General features: G+C 46.0%; 1 protein-coding gene across 1 annotated transcript in view; it reads right to left on the reverse strand.

Annotated features, from left to right (window-relative positions):
* Positions 1-18650, reverse strand: part of SDCCAG8 (SHH signaling and ciliogenesis regulator SDCCAG8) — a 1376087-nt gene that overhangs the window by 1262373 nt on the left and 95064 nt on the right. Inside the window, exon 4 of the mRNA XM_086925289.1 lies at positions 1668-1784. Coding sequence (XP_086781415.1) covers positions 1668-1784 — 117 coding nt within the window. The remainder of the gene's footprint in view (positions 1-1667; positions 1785-18650) is intronic.

An 18650-nucleotide genomic window follows, 5' to 3' on the forward strand; every position in this document is an offset into this window, starting at 1 on the left:
AATTAATCAATTATGCCTACAGCCTTTATCAATGCTTTTCACCATAACCACCTCAAGTGTACTTTATTGAGCATAAGCTTTCTCAAAAGGCAAAACAAGTACTCCTTTTCACTCAAAGCACACACCTTATGCCCAATCAAAAGACTGTAGCGAGGCAGATCAACACATGGTCCTGATTACAGATTTTTAAAGCTGTTTTTTCTCGTGAGCGTAGGAAGTCTGGTGCCAGTGGTGCTGCCCAGCCAGATCTAAATCAACAGAAACTGTTGATAGAAGCGATGCCTTGGTACTAGCTACAGGCCACGGTACCTGTAGTCTCGAAAAGTAGAGGGCTGATGTGCGACATATTGTCCCACTGTTGTGTTTCAATGTTGGCCGAGGCCTCACTATGTCAGTCACCGCTTTAAATAGGTGGATACTGAGATCCTGCACTTCTTTCATTTGCAAGGGAAAGTACTTGCACTTCTCAGCTCTGGTACAATACTTTTAATGAAAGAGTACTGGCTTCTATTGGTCAAATACATATTACACTTTAAAATGCTGATTGGAGCAGAATGAATTGTTTTGCTATTGGTCAAACTCCTATGATTTTTAGTGAAATGTTTTAAACATGTGAGACTCTGGGCTGTGGATAGTATTGGGTCTGGGTAGGGAGAAATGTTATTGTTTATATGGTTGTAAATATATAATTTATAAGTGTGCGTGTCCGAATGATGCAACCGTGCATTGTTGTTTTAGGTTACTAAAATTTTCAATTTTTTAGGAATTGGAAATGTGTGTAATATTTCAATAAGAATATATTTCTTGGAAATAAAGTATTTCTGAATCTGAAGAAGAAGAGAGAGAGTGCTAGCACTTTCCAGAGACAAGCATGTACTCTGGAGTAGTAAGTATCCGCATTTATCTAATTCCATTTAAAGCACTGGTGTCAGTTAAATCTAAACTCTTAACGACCGAATTATCATATTGTGTGGTGACTGCAGCGGAGAGTTGGTGTGGTAGAGGCTTCCTTAATACTGACGTGGTTACATAAAATGTGTAGCACAGTACCCATAGGAGTCAGACGACACAAATAAACAAGAATATAACAAAAGAGACATTGTTTGTTAGTTTCTTGAAAAATGGAGAGCACTGGTCAAAGGGAAGATTGTCAAGGCGCACACAATGTGTCAGCTATGAAAGAAATGTTCACTTCTATATATGTTTCTTTATTGTCCCGGACTTCCCTTCCTCTGCTCTTGAGAAACTGAAAAGAACATGACTTGCAATGCACGCAGTAAACAATCCGAAGCCCTAAAGGATAAGGCAGCAATTGAACGATCCTGATGACATCATGATCCTTGAGACCAAAGGTCTCCCAGTTACCGAATATCCCCTGGGGAAACACTTGCACTTACAGGCCTAATCAGCTGCTCATGGGAATAGCATTAACGGCTCACATATTAGAGCGCCATCTGCCCACAAACGTCGACAGAGGAAAGAGGAGAATGCTGGAATAATAAAAAACATACCCACAACTACCAGCTGAGTGTGTTATGCGGTCGGCCATTTTCTGTGTCTGACATTTGCGGGTGCAGCTTTAATACACATTTTACGCCGAGGCGGAAGAACTCCTGAGCGAAATTTAAGCAATTACATTTCAATTTAGAATTTTTAACAGAACATACCTTGCAAAATGTGACCTCTGCCTCAAGGCGCTGAATATATTGAGACTGGTCATGAACGATAGGAACAATATTATTAAACGTCAGGATTATGTTTTCTTCTGCAGCCGTTCGTATTCCCTGCATGGAAAAGAGAAAGGTTGGGTACAATGCAAGGCTTGAATGTTATTTAAGGCGGTTCTTCCCATTTTGCAGATTATATTTACATTCAAAATATGTGAAGATGAACTTTCAGATGGAAAAAAGTCATGCACCGATTCAGTTTTTATCGTAACAACAAGAATACACGAGAAAACATCACTTCCGAGCAAAACCAGAGATAGCTCTATAGATGCACCGAGCCCCTGCAACTGGAAAATCCATTCCGTGAAAGCCACATTAGAAACCAGATATTTCCTCTCAGGAGTGTTTAATTTGGCCTGTGCTGTTTTCAAAGCCCATATCGAGTTTTAGCCACTAGAAAATCAATAAAGGGTGCAGGCTTGCAGCAATAAGCGAACAGACTTTTCTAAAGGCAGACAGAACAGTGAACAATACAGAGCTTGCCCGTTCTCCCCCGCATCGAGAGGCCTACTGCATGGAGCAGATTAAAAAGTGACATCACTTTAAATTTATAGGAAAGTGAATACAAAAATATAGTAAAATGATCCTCTCACTAAATAAACAAGTATTGCCAAAGCTGCTTAGAATCAAAATTCGTTTTATACATTTGAGTGGTACCAAACTTAGATGAAGGACATTGAGGCTTTGTGAAGTAGGATTTATATGTGGTGTAAAGATATTTTGCACTGGGCAGTGTCAGCGCTCCTTTATCTATCCTTTAATCTAGGGAAATTTACATTGTTTTGCGCTGCAAAGACTTTGAAGATTTGTGGTGTAAAGGTATTTTGCACTGGGCAGTGTCAGCTCTCCTTTATCTATCCTTTAATCTAGGGAAATTTACATTGTTTTGCGCTGCAAATACTTTGTAGATTTTTCTGCCACCTACCATCAAGATTTGTATCTTCGGCTGATCACTTTAGCTTTAGAGCATCATTTAAGATTATTTATTTTTCCCCTCTAGACTCTCTTATCCACAGGATGGCAACTGCTGCTTGAGGGTCGACTTTGTGGTAGTTGGTTAACCTTGCTACAGGGGTATGCTGGAACTGTTGCAAATGTAGATCCGTGAAAAGAAACCATAAAGTGGGGGCTTACTTGTGAGGATGCCATGTTTTCAATGGTAGTCCCACATACAAATACCATTAGTAAATGTAAATGTTTTTGTACTTGTATAGCGCACAGCTACCCGCAGTGGGTTTCCCAGCGCTTGTACGAATACCGCAAGGGAACCCTTCCTGGCTTTCCCTGTGAAGTGTCCACTCCTGGGCACCCCCATGGTGCAGACCAGGCATCCCTCACGTTGTGGGGGCCGTTGTGGAGACTAAGCAAGCTATTTCCCAGAGTTGCAGAGTGGGACTCCATGATTGGAATAGGCACTGAGACGAGAATATCCGGTCAGGGGAATTAATGAGCCCGAGACCCGCTGGGGCAGGAATCGAACCCTGGTCCCTGGCCAGAGCTCTGCATCGAGGTCTGCCTGCTCTAACCATTGAGCCACACTTCTCCAGTGGAGGTGTTTGATGCCATACTAAAGTGGGTGCTTTCACCACAGACAAGGCTTTGCTGTCCCCCTTTATTATAGGTATATACATACATAATGAGAATCGTCCCCACAGCTAACTGTTTGTGAGTGTTTCTTTTCAGTAAGGATATTTACAGAGGGCAAAAAGGTATTGTCTGAAAACTTGACTTCATTCACACGTACCATAAGATTTTTGTAGAAGAGCTTCCACACAAATATATACCAAGAGTCAGAATGTGCAGATTCATTTACAAAAAGTTTATAGTTTGCTTTTCAAGATCATAGATTTCAAAAAGACTTAATGAAATAAAAATTACAAAAATAATCAGAAAACCAAAGCAGACATTGATATTAAATTAATGAAATTCCACTACTGTGGTGTAGTACAAATTCAAATATGATTGGCATCATTAACAGTAAAATGTGAATGTTTCTGTTCACCAAGTCCGTCCATTCACATGACTGTCATCAGTACAAACCCTTAAAAATTTAGGTACAAGTTTAGGCATACTCAGGCCACGCCATGGATGCTGCAAACCAGCTTGTGGGGGTCAAACAGAAAGGCGAACAAAGCAAAACCAAAGATAGCCTGGCTGGTAAGGGTTATGAACCTGAAACCGGTCCAAGGATGCTTGTTTCCGGTCCAGGGAAGACATGGCTGGGCAGTTCGGCTGGACTGTTCCCATGAGGCACAGGGTCAGACTGATTTGCATATGGCCATGTCCGAACTGTGGTAGCGGAGTGAGCTAAAGAATGATGGATTAAACCCAGATCAGTTGACTGGGGGTGAGTGCTTGCAATGTTCAACACTCCGTCCATCATCCCCTTTGGTTTTGCTAAGGTCAAACAGAAAAGACATGAGAGTATACGCCACACCACACTCAAAACAGTGTTAGGGATTAAAGGGACCTGGCTTGGCAGTTTACGCTGGACTGTTCACATGAGGCCCAGGGTCAAGACTGATTTGCATATGGCTGGGTCCAAACTGGGGTGGTGTGGTGAAATAACGATTTATTAAACCCAAATCTTTGAGACTAGGGGTGAAAGTTTGCATTGTTTAGCATTCCGTCCATCATTTGTTTCTTTTGTGAGAAAAGATTCTTGCCAGGGTGAGTCACCAAAGCCCCAGACATTCGATGAAATATGGTCAGCATGGCATCAGCTGTGAGTTGCAAAAGCCAAGGGCCCATTCTCACAAGAGCCTAATTGGTGCAGAGAGCGAATATGCTACTTACCAGTATGCATCTGTTCTTGGCATGTAGGGCTGCTGACATTCATATCTGTGCATAGATCGCCGCCTAGTGTTGGGTCCGGATGATCGCACATTGTTGTCCTGGAAGAGTCTTCGAAGTATCACGAGATAGGTGGCTCCTACCCTGGACTACAGTGCGCATGGGCATCGACTCCATCCTCAGATTGTTTTTAGCCATTGTGGCAAAGATGGAGTGAAACTCTGTGAATGATGACCATGCTAGAAGTATTTGTGAATGCTGCAGCCGCTACAGGCGCCGGGGAGGAGGGCGGGCGATATGAATGTCAGCAGCCCTACATGCCAAGAACAGATGCATACTGGTAAGTAGCATATTCGGTTCGAGGCATGTGGGCTGCTGAATTCATATCTGTGCATAGAATACATAGCAGTCCCTCCATTAGCAGCGGCCGCCTGTGCCAGCTGCAGCAGTTTGGAAAAGTGTTTTTAGAACAGCCTGCCCTACAGCTGCCTGCTGTTTGGAGTGCACATCCACACAGTAGTGTTTTGTAAATGTGTGTGTGGTAGACCATGTGGCTGCTCTACATATGTCTTCTAAAGGAATATTTCCAAGGAAAGCCATGGAGGCCCCCAACTTCCGGGTGGAGTGGGCCTGCGGGGGAATCGTTAGAGTGCGCTTGGCTTTCTGATAGCAGATCTGAATACACTTAACGATCCACCTGGCTATACCAGCCTTGGAAATGGGGTTGCCTTTGTGTTGTGGCGAAAAGGCAACAAATAGTTGTTTCGTCTTCCGAAAATCTTTGGTCCTATCAATGTGGTACATCAAGGCTCTTTTGACATCAAGCGTGTGGAGCATTCTCTCCGCAACTGACTCATGATTTTGGAAGAACACAGGTAGTTCTATAGTCTGGTTGATATGGAACTGAGAAACCACCTTAGGAAGCAACTTAGGGTTAGTGCGAAGCACCACCCTGTTGGAATGAATCTGTATAAATGGCTCTTGGATAGTTAGTGCCTGGAGTTAGTCTCGTGAGGACCACATTTAGGTTCCATTCGAGAGCTGGTGGGGTCCGTGGAGGAATGACTCGTTTGAGTCCTTCCAGAAAGGCTTTGATGGCAGGCACTCTGAAAAGGGAGAGGTGCTGCCTGTTTTGGAGATAAGCCGCCATTGCGGATAAATGTATACGAATGGAAGCATAGGCCAGATTACATTTGTATAGATGTAAGAGATAACAAATGATGTTTTGAATAGAGGCGTCTAGCGGGTTGATGTTGTGGTCTGCACAATAAATGACAAACCGCTTCCATTTCGCCGCATAGCATGCTCTGGTGGTGGGCTTCCTTGCCTCCCTGATTATGTTCATACAGTCAGGAGGTAAGTTGAGGTAGCCAAACTCTAAGACCTCAGGAGCCAGATCGCCAGGTTGAGCTGTTGCGGATCTGGATGCTGAATGTCCCCATGGCTCTGCGTCAAAAGCTTGGGTGTGAGGCGCAGCCTTTGATGCGGTACCACAGATAGTTCCAGAAACGTGGTGTACCATGGTTGGCGTGCCCACGTCGGAGCAACCAGGATGAGAGTCATCGAGTGTTGCTTCAGCTTGCGTGCCACCAGCGGTATTAGAGGTGCTGGGGGAAAGCGTACGCAAATTTGCCTGACCAGTTCATCCATATCGCATTGCCCTGCGACTGTGGGTGTGGAAACCTGGTGGCAAAGCTTCAGCATTTGGCATTTTCCTTTGTGGCGAACAGGTCTATCTCTGGATGACCCCACCTTTGGAAGTACGGGTGGAGTACTGATGGATGTATCTCCCACTCGTGCATTTGGTGGCTGTACCTGCTGAGCAGGTCCGCCATCTGATTGTCCTTGCCCGGGAGGTGTTCCGCCATGAGGAAGATATTCCTTTGAATGGCCCACTTCCACATGCTCTGAGCCAGATGAGACAACTGTGGGGAGTGTGTACCTCCCTGCTTCTTGATGTAGTACATGGCCGTCATGTTGTCCGTCCGGATCAACGTTTTTTAAATCGTTTTTTTAATAGTAACACATTGGTAGGTTGAAATAGGAATATACCAATCCTTATCCTAAACCTATAAAGGGGCCCTAATTACCAATGCTTGTTAGCCCCGGTGTATATACCAGCTCCACACTCCATTAGGACCATTTTCTCAATTGTAAACGAAACTGGCGATAAAGATACATCCTTGATGTATTTTCCTGATCCAAGATGGCGCCCGCTACTTAGGAAGCGTGACGCGTTATGTCACGTCGGCACGTCCGTCCACGTGACCAGGAAACCGGCTATGTAAACAGACTGCCGGCACCGCTACGACGCACGAGGGGTGAGCGCAGACCACACCTGGACGCGAAAGCGGTGAGGAGTCCTATAGCCATTCCGTTCACATCTAGAGGGGAACCTTTTTGGAAATCGTGAGTGGGGCAGGCGGCTTAAGTAAGGAGGGAACCTTGCAACAAGATACTTGCCTTTAAACTGACAAGCAAATGTGAGGTTCGATGTATTCCAAAATGCTCATCCCGCTTCTTGTTTTTGCCACAGATACCGACCATTTGGCGGTTCACAGTTTCCCACTACAGAGTTAGGGGACTGTACACGTCAAGTACTCTTCCACGGGGGCCGGGTAGGCTTGCCAGAGAAGGCCACCTGGTAATACACTTTTTTACTCAATATACGGTCACTTGCCAGTTCGCACCGGACCCGGTGCCACTCGCTGAGATATTTTAATGTACAAATATAATGTGTGTTTTATGTTTTACCAACCGCTACAGGTACAATAAGGGAAGATTCAGAAAGGTGCATGCTATACGCTGACCTACAAAAACCCTGAAGAAATCACTGAAACGTAAGATAAAGTGATGAAACATGTCGGTTGACTTTTAACAGAGTGAGCTAACAGCACAGAATAAAGTCAGGTGTTGCCAGTTAGCCTTACTCTTTTTAACGTGGTATATTTGTTTTTCACTATTCTGGGCACGGATATATCACAGCGGGTCCTAGCACATACAACACTTGATGGCTGTCTGATCTATATGCACTTTCTTTATTTTTGTTTTTCTCCCATTTCTTTTGGGGTTGACAGTAGCCGATGATGAGAAGTGAGGAATCAGGCGAGTACCAGTCTGATAGAATCCTCCCCTTGGTGTTGCTTCCGTGAGGCACTGTCAACCTTCCCTCCCCCTTTTTTTCACGTTTGGAAGACAGGGGACATATGTAACAGGGTGGTGGAGCTAGTAGACACACACATATAGGCAACCTTGCCAGACTCAAATTTGCAACAGAGTGCAAAATTGTGTGGACAGATGGTATACACTTCCTCTGCCACAATACAAATTCCTTGTAGCCATAGAGCCTACTAGGGGCAGGCCATTGTTGTGTAAGACTATCTCTGGATGACCCCACCTTTGGAAGTACGGGTGGAGTACTGATGGATGTATCTCCCACTCGTGCATTTGGTGGCTGTACCTGCTGAGCAGGTCCGCCATCTGATTGTCCTTGCCCGGGAGGTGTTCCGCCATGAGGAAGATATTCCTTTGAATGGCCCACTTCCACATGCTCTGAGCCAGATGAGACAACTGTGGAGAGTGTGTACCTCCCTGCTTCTTGATGTAGTACATGGCCGTCATGTTGTCCGTCCGGATCAACACGACCTTGTTGCACAGATGTACTTTGAATGCTTTCATCGCCATGAAGATAGCCATCAGTTCTAGAATGTTAATGTGCATCTTCCTCTGCTGTGTCGACCATAGTCCCTGCACAGTGTAGTGGAGTACATGAGCTCCCCAACCCTGGAGAGATGCGTCCGTGGTCAGAATGATCTGTGGCACAGGCTCCTGGAACGGTCGTCCCTTGCAAAGGTTTTGTGGATTCCACCAATGCAGAGAGCTGTATGCACGACCGGTTACCAACACTAGGTCTTTCAACTGTCCGTGAGCCTGAGTCCACTGACGTGCTAAGCACTCCTGAAGCGGACGCATATGTAGTCTCGCGTGCGGGACTATGAAGATGCAGGAGGCCATCATGCCTATCAACTGCATGAACACTCATGCTGGAAGCGAGTGTTGAGGTCTGAATTTCTGTATCAGCGATTGAATGCTGCTGACCCTCACTGAATTTGGCTGTGCTTTGGCTGCCAGAGTATTTATCGTCGCATCCAGATACTGCCGTATGTGGGCGGGTTGCAGGTGGGACTTTGGGTAATTCAGTGAGAATCCCACATCGTGAAGAAGGTGAATGGTGTGGGACATGTGGGCGGCACACTGCTGGGCCGAGTTTGCCTGGATTAGCCAGTCGTCCAGATAAGGGTAGATGTCAATGTTCTGTCTCCGTAGGTGTGCCGCCACTGTCGCCAGGCACTTTGTAAACACCCTGGGTGCCGTGGTGACTCCGTAAGGTAGAACCTTGAACTGGTAATGTTGATTTTGGATGATAAACCTGAGGTATTTTCTGTGTGACGGGTGCAGCGGAATATGAAAATACGCATCCTTCAGATCTAATGTTGCGAGAAAATCTCCCTGACTGAGCAACAGTAGGACCTGCTGCAGTGTTAGCATGTGAAAGTGCTCCGACAGAATGTACTGATTGAGGGGTCTGAGGTCCAGTATGGGTCTGAGGGACCCGTCCATTTTTGGTATCAAGAAGTACAGTGAGTAAACTCCTGTGCCTCTTTCTTCCGCAGGCACGAGCTCGATTGCCCCTTTTCGCACCATGACGAGTACCTCCTGCTGCAACAAGTGCAAATGCTCGGCGGACATAGGACGGTGTCTTGGGGGTATGTTGGGTGGAGTGGATGTTAGCTCCAGACAATAACCGTACTGGATAAGCTGTGTGACCCACCTGTCTGTGGTGATGGACTTCCAGACTGGCAGGAACAGTTGAAGTCTTCCCCCGACGGGTGTCGAGTGGTCGGGGGGCAGTGACAAGGCGTCACTGTTTGTTAGTGGCGGAGGACCTGGAGTTGTTGTTTCCACGACCTCTGCCCTTGGCGCTGTTTCCACGATATCCACCTCTACTTTGTTTGGTGTATGTGGTTTGCGCTCCACCTTTATAGTACTGTGTGTTCTGGGACAGCTGGCCTCTGGAAACACCTCTATTGCTTGAGCGACGAAAAGAACCACCCCTGAACTGCTGCGACTGTAGAGCCCCCATAGACTTTGCAGTCTCAGTGTCTTTCTTGATTTTCTCCAAGGTGGTGTCCACCTCTGGGCCAAATAGATGATCAGGGTTTACTGTCTGATTTAGAATGGTGGTCTGTATCTCTGGCTTGAACCCGGAGATTCTGAGCCAGGCATGTCGCCTCAACATGACACTAGTGTTAACAGCTCTGGCCGCGGTGTATGCTGCGTCCAGTGCACATTTGATAGAAGCATTTGATATGAGCTTCCCTTCCTGGATGAGCATCTCAGCTGCCTCTTTATATTCATCTGGTAGGTGCTGTAACAGGGTCTCAAGTGTGTCGTAATGGGCCCTGTCATACCTGGCTAAGAGTGCCTGAGTGTTTGAAATGCGCCAGATATTGGCCGCTTGAGCTGCTACCCTTTTCTCTGATGCCTCGAACACCTTAGATTCTTTATCTGGTGGAGGAGCATCACCCGTTGTTTGTGAATTAGCCGTCTTCCGGGCATTAGAAACAACGAGAGTCCAACGGCAACTGTCCCTTAATGTAAGTAGGGTCTCCAGGCGCTGGTTTGTACTTCTTTTCAATCCTGGGGTTTATCACCCTGGCTTTTGTAGACTCCTTAAAGATTTCCCCAGCATGCTTCAAGACACCCTTCAACATAGGCGGAGTCTTGACAGTCCTCTCGGAGGTGGAAAAGGTGTCGAAAAGAAAGTCTACTTCAATGGGGTCAGCATGGAGCTGGACGTCATGATTCTTAGCCGCCCTTTCAATGAGGGCATTAAACGCTGCCGAATCCTCAGTAGGCGACGTTTTTACAGCATACACTTGAGTGTCTGGGGCAGTGTGTGGATCACCTGGGTCAGCAGCATCTGCCCAGGGTTCATTTGTATCATCTGGATCAGTGTCCACAGGATAGCTGTATTCGTCATTATCACCTTCCCCAGTGTCCACATCTGAATAAGTGGGTGAGAAATCATGGCCACGTGGAGATACAGGTTCTACAAGAACAGGTGTTGAAGTAGAATCCCTCTTCTTTTTTAGTGGTATTTTATAGGATTCCATTGCCTGTTCCGGGGCGATTTTTCTCTTATAAAGAGAAAGTCTGCCTGTCTCGGCATCGATAAACTGTTCCTGTTGCTCTTCCAACGAGGATTGTCGCTGCTTTGCGGCCGGGACCACAGTGGTCGGCTTCGGCACCGTGGACACCTTCCTGGGCACGTCGACGGCCATTTTAGGGACGAAAGCCTTCGGCACCACTTTCGGTGGCAGCGTGAAGTGGATGGGCGCCGACGTCTTCTGAGGTTTATCGGCAGGCTTCGAAGGTGGAGGATCCTTAGGCCCGACCCCCGAAGCCTTGTCCTTGATGCGCGTCAGGGAGTCTGCCACCTGCTTCGAGAAGGAGGCGGACGGCTGCGTCGACTCGACGGAATCCTTCGAGACACCTCCAGGCGTGGACTCGGGGGTTGTTCCGCTCTTGGCCTTGTCTGGCCGACGCGGAGGCCCGAGAACCTTTGGATCACCGAGTCCTTTGTCGGTGTCGACCGTCTTCGGCGCCGATTTTTTCGGGTCAACTGCCTTGCCCTTTGCCTTCAGAGTGCTAGACTTCGTCTCAACGCCCTTCAGCGGTTTCTTCTGGTCGAGAACGCTCTTCTGCTTCGTCCGTGCCGACAGGTCCGAGGACTTCGAGCCGACCAAAGCAATACGCACTTTCGGTTTCGATGTAGTCACCAGTGCTTTTGGTTGCGTCGATACCGGAGCTTTCACTTTCGGGTTCGATTTTGCTGTTTGCGGCTCCTTAGACATGTCCGAAGGCGGGGCCGTAGAACTTATTGGAAGATCTTGGGTAAGGCCTTGTGGCGATCCCTCGACCTGAGCCTTATGAAGCGTTTCGGCCCCAGTGTCAGTTTGTGGGCATAGCTCCTCGCTCGAGCTATCTTCCATGGCCCCAAAGGCCCCATCGTCGTCTCCTACCTCGTCGACGACGTCTTCCGCTTCGAGCATCTCAACATCAGCGTCGTAGTTGGAGTCGACCTCCGACGCGGGATTCGATAGGTTCTCTCGAACCTCCTGGTCTGCTCCTTCATCATCCCCGGCATCGAAGATGTCCACTGGCTCCGATGCAGTCTGCTGGGCTTCCTTGCGCGCAGCGCATCGATGCAGAAGCGTCTTCTTGGATCAAAACGGGAACAAGCCATGCAGCTGGCTTCATCATGATCCGGCGACAGACACTTGTTGCACACCGGGTGGACGTCGATGTGGGGATATTTGAAGTTGCACACGGGACATCTCTTGAACGGGCTCCGTTCCATGATGGGTCGTCGATAAGGCCTCTGGAGTCGACCGGGCCTTCAGCGTCGAAAAGCACGTGGCTCTCCTGGATATTCAGCTCGGGAACTGAGCTGGAACAGAACTGGGCACCGATCGCAAGACAATACCGACGAAAAAACTAAAGGCCTTTAGCCTTAAGAAACTTTTATATCGATTCCGACTTGAGTGAACCAATATGCATTCGAACCCAATGGCGGAAAAAAACAATCTGAGGATGGAGTCGATGCCCATGCGCACTGTAGTCCAGGGGAGGAGACACCTATCTCGTGATACTTCGAAGACTCTTCCAGGACAACAATGTGCGATCATCTGGACCCAACACTAGGCGGCGATCTATGCACAGATATGAATTCAGCAGCCCACATGCCTCGAACACTAAAAACCAGAATGGGATGCAGCACACTCACCACCAGTGCCACTGGTGGCTCCACCACTGGGAACACAGCCTTCTGCTGGCGTCTAACTGTGCAGTGAAACGCTGAGAGATGGATGTCATTTATAACTCATCTAAATCAGCTACTTAGATTTTTCAAAACTGTGATTCCACGGTTAAATGTCTCAAACATCTACGCCTTGTTTAAAACCGTGGAGGAGAAAGTGAGTTTCATTTTCTAGAAGACGAATTTTGCATTGCTTACAGCATCTATGTTCATTCGGTTTCTAGGTTTGCCTGTCTCTGGTTTCTAGGTCTGCCTCTAGCCCATGTTTCCTCAGGAGAACAATTTATTTTGTGTTTCCTAGTCTTTATGTAGACTTTTTCATTTTCTTTCTGATGTTTTGCACTTCTAGGGTGTTTTTTGTTACTTGCAAGGGATAGGTCTTACTGGCACTCACTGCGATGGGCCTTATCAATATTGAGACATTTTTAGGACTGGAGTTAGAAAATAACTTTTCATCCTACTAAAATTATATATGCATATCATATACTGCCCTTGTCATCCACTGGTATGCTTTTGTGTGATTCACATTTTTCTTCTGCCTGCTACAGCATAATGCATGGGATAACAGATCAGCCCACATAAGCCATTACCTAACTTCACTGTGAGGGTACAAGAAAGACATCCTCATGCAAAGAGTGTAATCTTTGAGACAAAAATATATTTTTGCTTTTATGCATTTTTTTTATTGGCAAGGGTCCGGCAGCTCCCCCCAAGCAACGTTTTACAATTGCAAAGACGAAAGAAGAAGAAGAAACAAGCACTGGCAAAACCAAAAGGCTGGCAACTAATGCCAAACCTATTGGCTTTGCCAATGCTTATGTCTGGCTTTATGCAGATGCCAAAGCCCTTGGAATTGCAATAAAAGTAAGTGACTGGTATTCAAAGCTTTGCGATTGGCTGAACAAGAGAGAAATGCAAGCATCAGGCTTCACTATGGAGTTTAGCCTTTGTAATGCTTTAACTAATGGGAGAGTAGCTGTGCTCTCCCACCAGCTCCGAGACACTGCCCATTATAAATTTGCAACCAAAAAGCATCGATGCAAGATGTAACAAAACCCATGTGCATCTGATTTTTAGAATTTGTGCACTGACTGAACTAGTAATGAATTCCTCTAAACGTTCAGCTGTCGTTAATTGGGCATTAGTAAGATTTGTTTAGAGAAACCTTCTAGTCTTCGATGAAATGTAGACAAACAGTTTCACACCACACATGTCACACCTATACTAAACACTTCTTCAAGCGTGAAAAAGAGATCAAATCACAAATAATACATTATTTATTTTGTGTAAAAAATTATGGGCCAGATGTACCACCATTCCAAATTGCGACTCGCAATTTGCGCTCAATTGCGTGTCGCAAATTGCAAGTCTCAATTTGCAATGTACAACAGTGTCAGAAACACTGATTATGATTCCCAATGGGGTCGCAAAATGTAAGTCTCATGAATAATAATGAGCCACTCGCAATTTGTGACCCCATTGGGAATGGCTGGCCCTCCCGGGTTGGTGGCCTGCTGGGCTCAGCAGACATCTATGTCTGGGACTGCTTGTCGAGAAAGCATTTTTTTGTAATGCATCCCTTTTTCCTTAAAGGAAAGCGGGATGCATTTAAAAAAACAAAATGAAACGTTTTAGTTTCTTTTTTTAAGGGCAGTTAGTGGTCCCTGGGACCACTGCCTGCCCTTAAAAAATATTTTTAGAGCCAGTTACAAAGGGGAAGGGGTCTCCTGGGGCCCCTTCCCATTTGAGACTCCATTACTACCCTCTAGAAGGGGGCTGTAAATTGCGAGTGCTTTGCAACCGCAATTGCGGTCGCAAAACATTCATATATGGCTAGAGAGTAGCTATTAGGTAGGGCCGCCCCTTCCTAATACGGAGTCGCAAAACACTATTTTGCAAGTCACAATTTTTTGCGAGTCGCAAAATATTATTTGTACATGGCACTGTACGTTTTTGCATACACAAACAGGTCACAAACCCGTTTGCGCACGCTAAAATCGGTCGTACATCTGGCCCATTTTTGGTAGGTGCACAGGTATGCAGACTGCAGGGTGCAAATAGGGCTGCCAGATCTCTGCATGTTTGGCAAATCTTTCGAGTACTGTTGTTTTGTTTTTAACAAATCAGCGCATGAGTGCGTTGTAGTCGTTCTTGCTTCTTTTGACCTAACTGGACTAACAAACCTGGTCACAATGATTTGCAAAAAGAAAGTCCGGGGCTGGATACATGTGCAGTCTACAAGATGGGATCTGCCAATCCTAAATGTGACATACGTTAGTCCTTAACAGAAGAAGTTAGTCAGTGGTAGTTCTCCATATGTATAATTCAAGGGTGGGAAGGCCATGCACTGAGATCACTTCGTGTAAGGCAAGCATTGTATTAGGAGGAAATTTAAATATTTTATTACAGGTCCCGAGGCTCAAATTACCCTGTACATTCTTACTTTAATCTCAGAAGCAGCCACAGAAAAGAGAAAACGTTAGAACTTAATCAAAATTACATTTCCCCAAGAGTCAGAGGCCAGAGCAACTAGAGAAGGTACAATACAGGTTACAGTGAGGCAGGTTACAGTGAGGCAAGTTACAACGAGGCAAGGTATATTGGGCCACATGTACAACCGTTTTTAGTGGTCGCAAATGGAAAATCGGGCAGTTTGCGACTGCTAAAAAGGCATATACCATGTACAAACCCTATTTTGTGAGTCGGAAACCTATTACCAACTCGCAGAATAGGGTTTGCGAGTCGCTATTAGGAAGGGGGTGCCAAGGGCGTCCCTTCCCAATAGTGAGTTGTAGGGGCTGTGCGATTGTTTTGCGATCCCGAATGCGGTTGCAAAACAATTGCAGTTACCACTAATTTCAAATTGGTGATAAGCCAGTCGCAAATGGGAAGGGGACCCCTTCCCCTTTATGTTTGGCAGTGAATATATTTTTTAGAGCAGGCAGTGGGACCACTGCCTGCCCTTAAAAAATTAAAAGAAAACTTTTCATTTCTTTCTTGTAAACGCACCCCGCTTCCCTTCAAGGAAAACGGACTGCCTTTGAAGAAAAAAAAGGTTGCTTTATTTAAAAAACAAGCACAGACATGGTGGTCTGCTCTGCTGTCCCCAGCAGGCCACCATCCCTATGATCGTAGCCCAATCCCAATGGGTCGCAAGTTGGGACCTGCCCCATCAGTATTGATGAGGCAGGTCATTTACATCCCATTGGGAATCGCTAAATGTGTCTGAGAGGCATTAGTACATTCCGTTTTGCGATCTGCAAAACAGCATGGTCGTACATCTGGGCCATTGTCCCAATTATGACCTCAATAGTCTTCTTTCTTGTTGCTCAATGACAGCCAGAAAAGTATGCTTCCTTTCTCTAAGTCACACATTTTTTTTAAATAATTAACATTTTGATTTATTTTGAAACAACAATACACATGCCCGACGCACAGTAATGGAATAAATCAAGGGGCATGACGTACATTTCCACGTTTCTAAGTCACACTTTTGATGACTTTTATAAGACTGCATATTGCCCGTTCATTCAGACTAGCTTAAGGTAGTTTATTTGCGCCATGCTGGGCTTTTAACCCAGCCTGTTTAAGCTTTCCTCGGACCCACTTTTAGCCACTGGGTGCCTCCGTAGCTGTACTTCAGCCTCATCCATTCAGCGCGTGCACTCTCCTAACATTGTGCACACGCACTCTCTCTCCTCTAAATGCTTGTCGGAGACTGAGATAAATAAGCGTCATCTGCGGTACTCAGTACCGGAGAGTATCGGCCCATTTAAAGCACTGGTTCAGCCTCATCCATTCAGCGCGTGCACTCTCCTAACATTGTGCACGCGCACTCTCTCTCCTCTTCGTGCTTGTCGGAGCCTGAGATAAATAAGCGTCATCTGACATAGACAGTGGAACCTGAGGCAGTATTTCCGCTTCGTCCATGCCGGTTTTACTCAGGAAATTTCTGGTCTGCTCTGTTGTTTTGACCCATCTTCGTTTTTTTTCTCAAAAAGTCTTGCTTCTAGGGTTTTTCATGACAACATATTACATAATGCTTTTTGAAGGATTTTTGCCAGTTCAGCATATATTTAATTTTTGAGGAAGAGCTCATAATATATCAGAAAATAATATAAGCTGAATAGTAACAATGTCAGGAGATTGTCACGGCAAAACTGCCATTTTACTGACCATTCTATAGCATCTTCTATCAAAAGGCTGTTAATACTTCAACACAATCTAGTGTGACTGACATTTAAAAGACTGTGAGGCTATTATTAGGTCCCATGCCGAGCCTATTGGCGCTGACAGGTCCTAGGTTTCTCCCTCTGAGATCACAGGTTCAACTTAAAAGGGCCAATCTATATTTGAATTTTTTAAAAAACCAACATTATTTAAAAAGAGAATAATAATAATTGAAAAAAGGAATTTACACCTGGCATGCCTCTTATTATTAAGGGAAATCATCGGACCTTCAGTCTTGCAGGTGCTACTGAACCTCAAAAAACATTCCAGAATTAAGAATTTCTTGGCTTTGAGGTAGGGACTGAGGCTCATAAATACCCTCATTCATCTACAAAGATAACATTTCTGTTGTTAATAGCAATGATCAAATGTACTCGCCTGACTGATTTCGACTCAGCTGAAGACTCTTCAAATTGTACAGTTTATCTTCACGTAAAGTTCGGTACAATTGTGTAATCAATTGACGTCCCCCCACTAGTGAGAGAATGGCAACCAACGTCTTTGTGTATTCGGGAGCCTCAGGAGATGAGGGCCACACCTCACGGGCCATGGACACTATTTTTGCATACTGGAGAAACTGCCCCGGGCCCCTGCCAAAAGTCGAAAATGCATAGTTATAAAGCGGGCTGTCGGATAAATATCAGACAACTTGGTGCACTCTCCAGCCTGTTATCGGTCGACTGCCATAGCCTGGGATATCTGTGCAAAGGGTTGTGCTATTCGCAAATTCAACTATGGAGCATATGGAGCTTGATACATCACCGATTGGACCGCTCGTTCTCAGAGTCGGCACACCAAGCGGGTCCAATGTGGCAGCATGTCCGGTACTCTTCTCTCCTCAGCAGGAGGGCCCAAAGGGGGCAGTTTCCATACGTGCCCTCAAAGACTGACGTTTCCAAGTTGTTTTCCTCATCCAACCAATGTATAGCATGCTGTAGATGCGCCGCCAGACAGTAGAGCTCCAGGTCTGGTACCTCCATCCCGCCCTATTCATACCTCTTCTTAAGCGTGTCTAGTCCTTCTCAACATCGTCTGCCAGCCAACAGGAGCTCCGCCCAACTGATCCGATTGCCGAAACACCCATTTGGGAGGTCTCGTTAATGGCCCCCTGTAGGGTGTAGAAACAGCTGGGCAGTACAACCATTTTGATGAGTGCTATTTTCCCTGTCAGGAACAATTTCAACGTGTTCCAAAAGACGTGGATTAAGGAGCACCCGTCCCAGATTTAGGTCAAAAAGTTGTACATCGTGCGCAATATGCATACCCAGGTATTTGACACCATGCACCCTCCGAGGTAACCCCAACTTCGGCCATAGTGCGATCGGTATTCCCTTTGTCTGCCCCAGTGGGAACAAGGCAGATTTGGCATGGTTAAAGTTGAGTCTGGACAGGTCCCCAAACTCCTTCCTGACACCCAGTAGGATTGAGACAGACAAGGCAGGTTGACGCAGATATATCATTGCGATATCTGCATATAGTGAAACAACATGTACAGCATGACCTACCGATATTCCCCATCTCAGCAGTATCTGCCACAGACGGCACAGTAGGGGTTCCATCTCAAGGGCAAAGATCAGGGGAGACAGTGGGCATCCCTGTCGCGTGCCCCTTCGCAGTAATATCGTAGTCAGGACATGGTGCACACTCACGACATCAGCTGCTCATATAATAATTGAATCCATTATATATATTGATGGCCTAGCCCTACTCTGTCAAAGATCTGGCAGACGTATTCACAACATACAGAGTCAAAGGCCTGTTCTATATCTACGAAGGCCAGTTTATGTTGGTCATGTTCTAAGTTAGGGGCATGCAGGACATGCGTTAACCAAATCAAATTACACAATGTATTACAACGTGGGATAAATCCCGATTGGTTTACATGTGCCAGTCGTGGGAAATAGGGCAACAGCCGCGCCGCAAGGACATGGATGAGAATCTTCTGATCTATGTTTAACATGGATAGCGGACAATAGGAGGCTGCCTACATTGGCTCCTTTCCTGGATTCGTTATCAGT

This window comes from Lissotriton vulgaris, chromosome 6 (genome assembly GCF_964263255.1).
Source record: "Lissotriton vulgaris chromosome 6, aLisVul1.2, whole genome shotgun sequence".
Lineage (NCBI taxonomy): Eukaryota > Metazoa > Chordata > Amphibia > Caudata > Salamandridae > Lissotriton > Lissotriton vulgaris.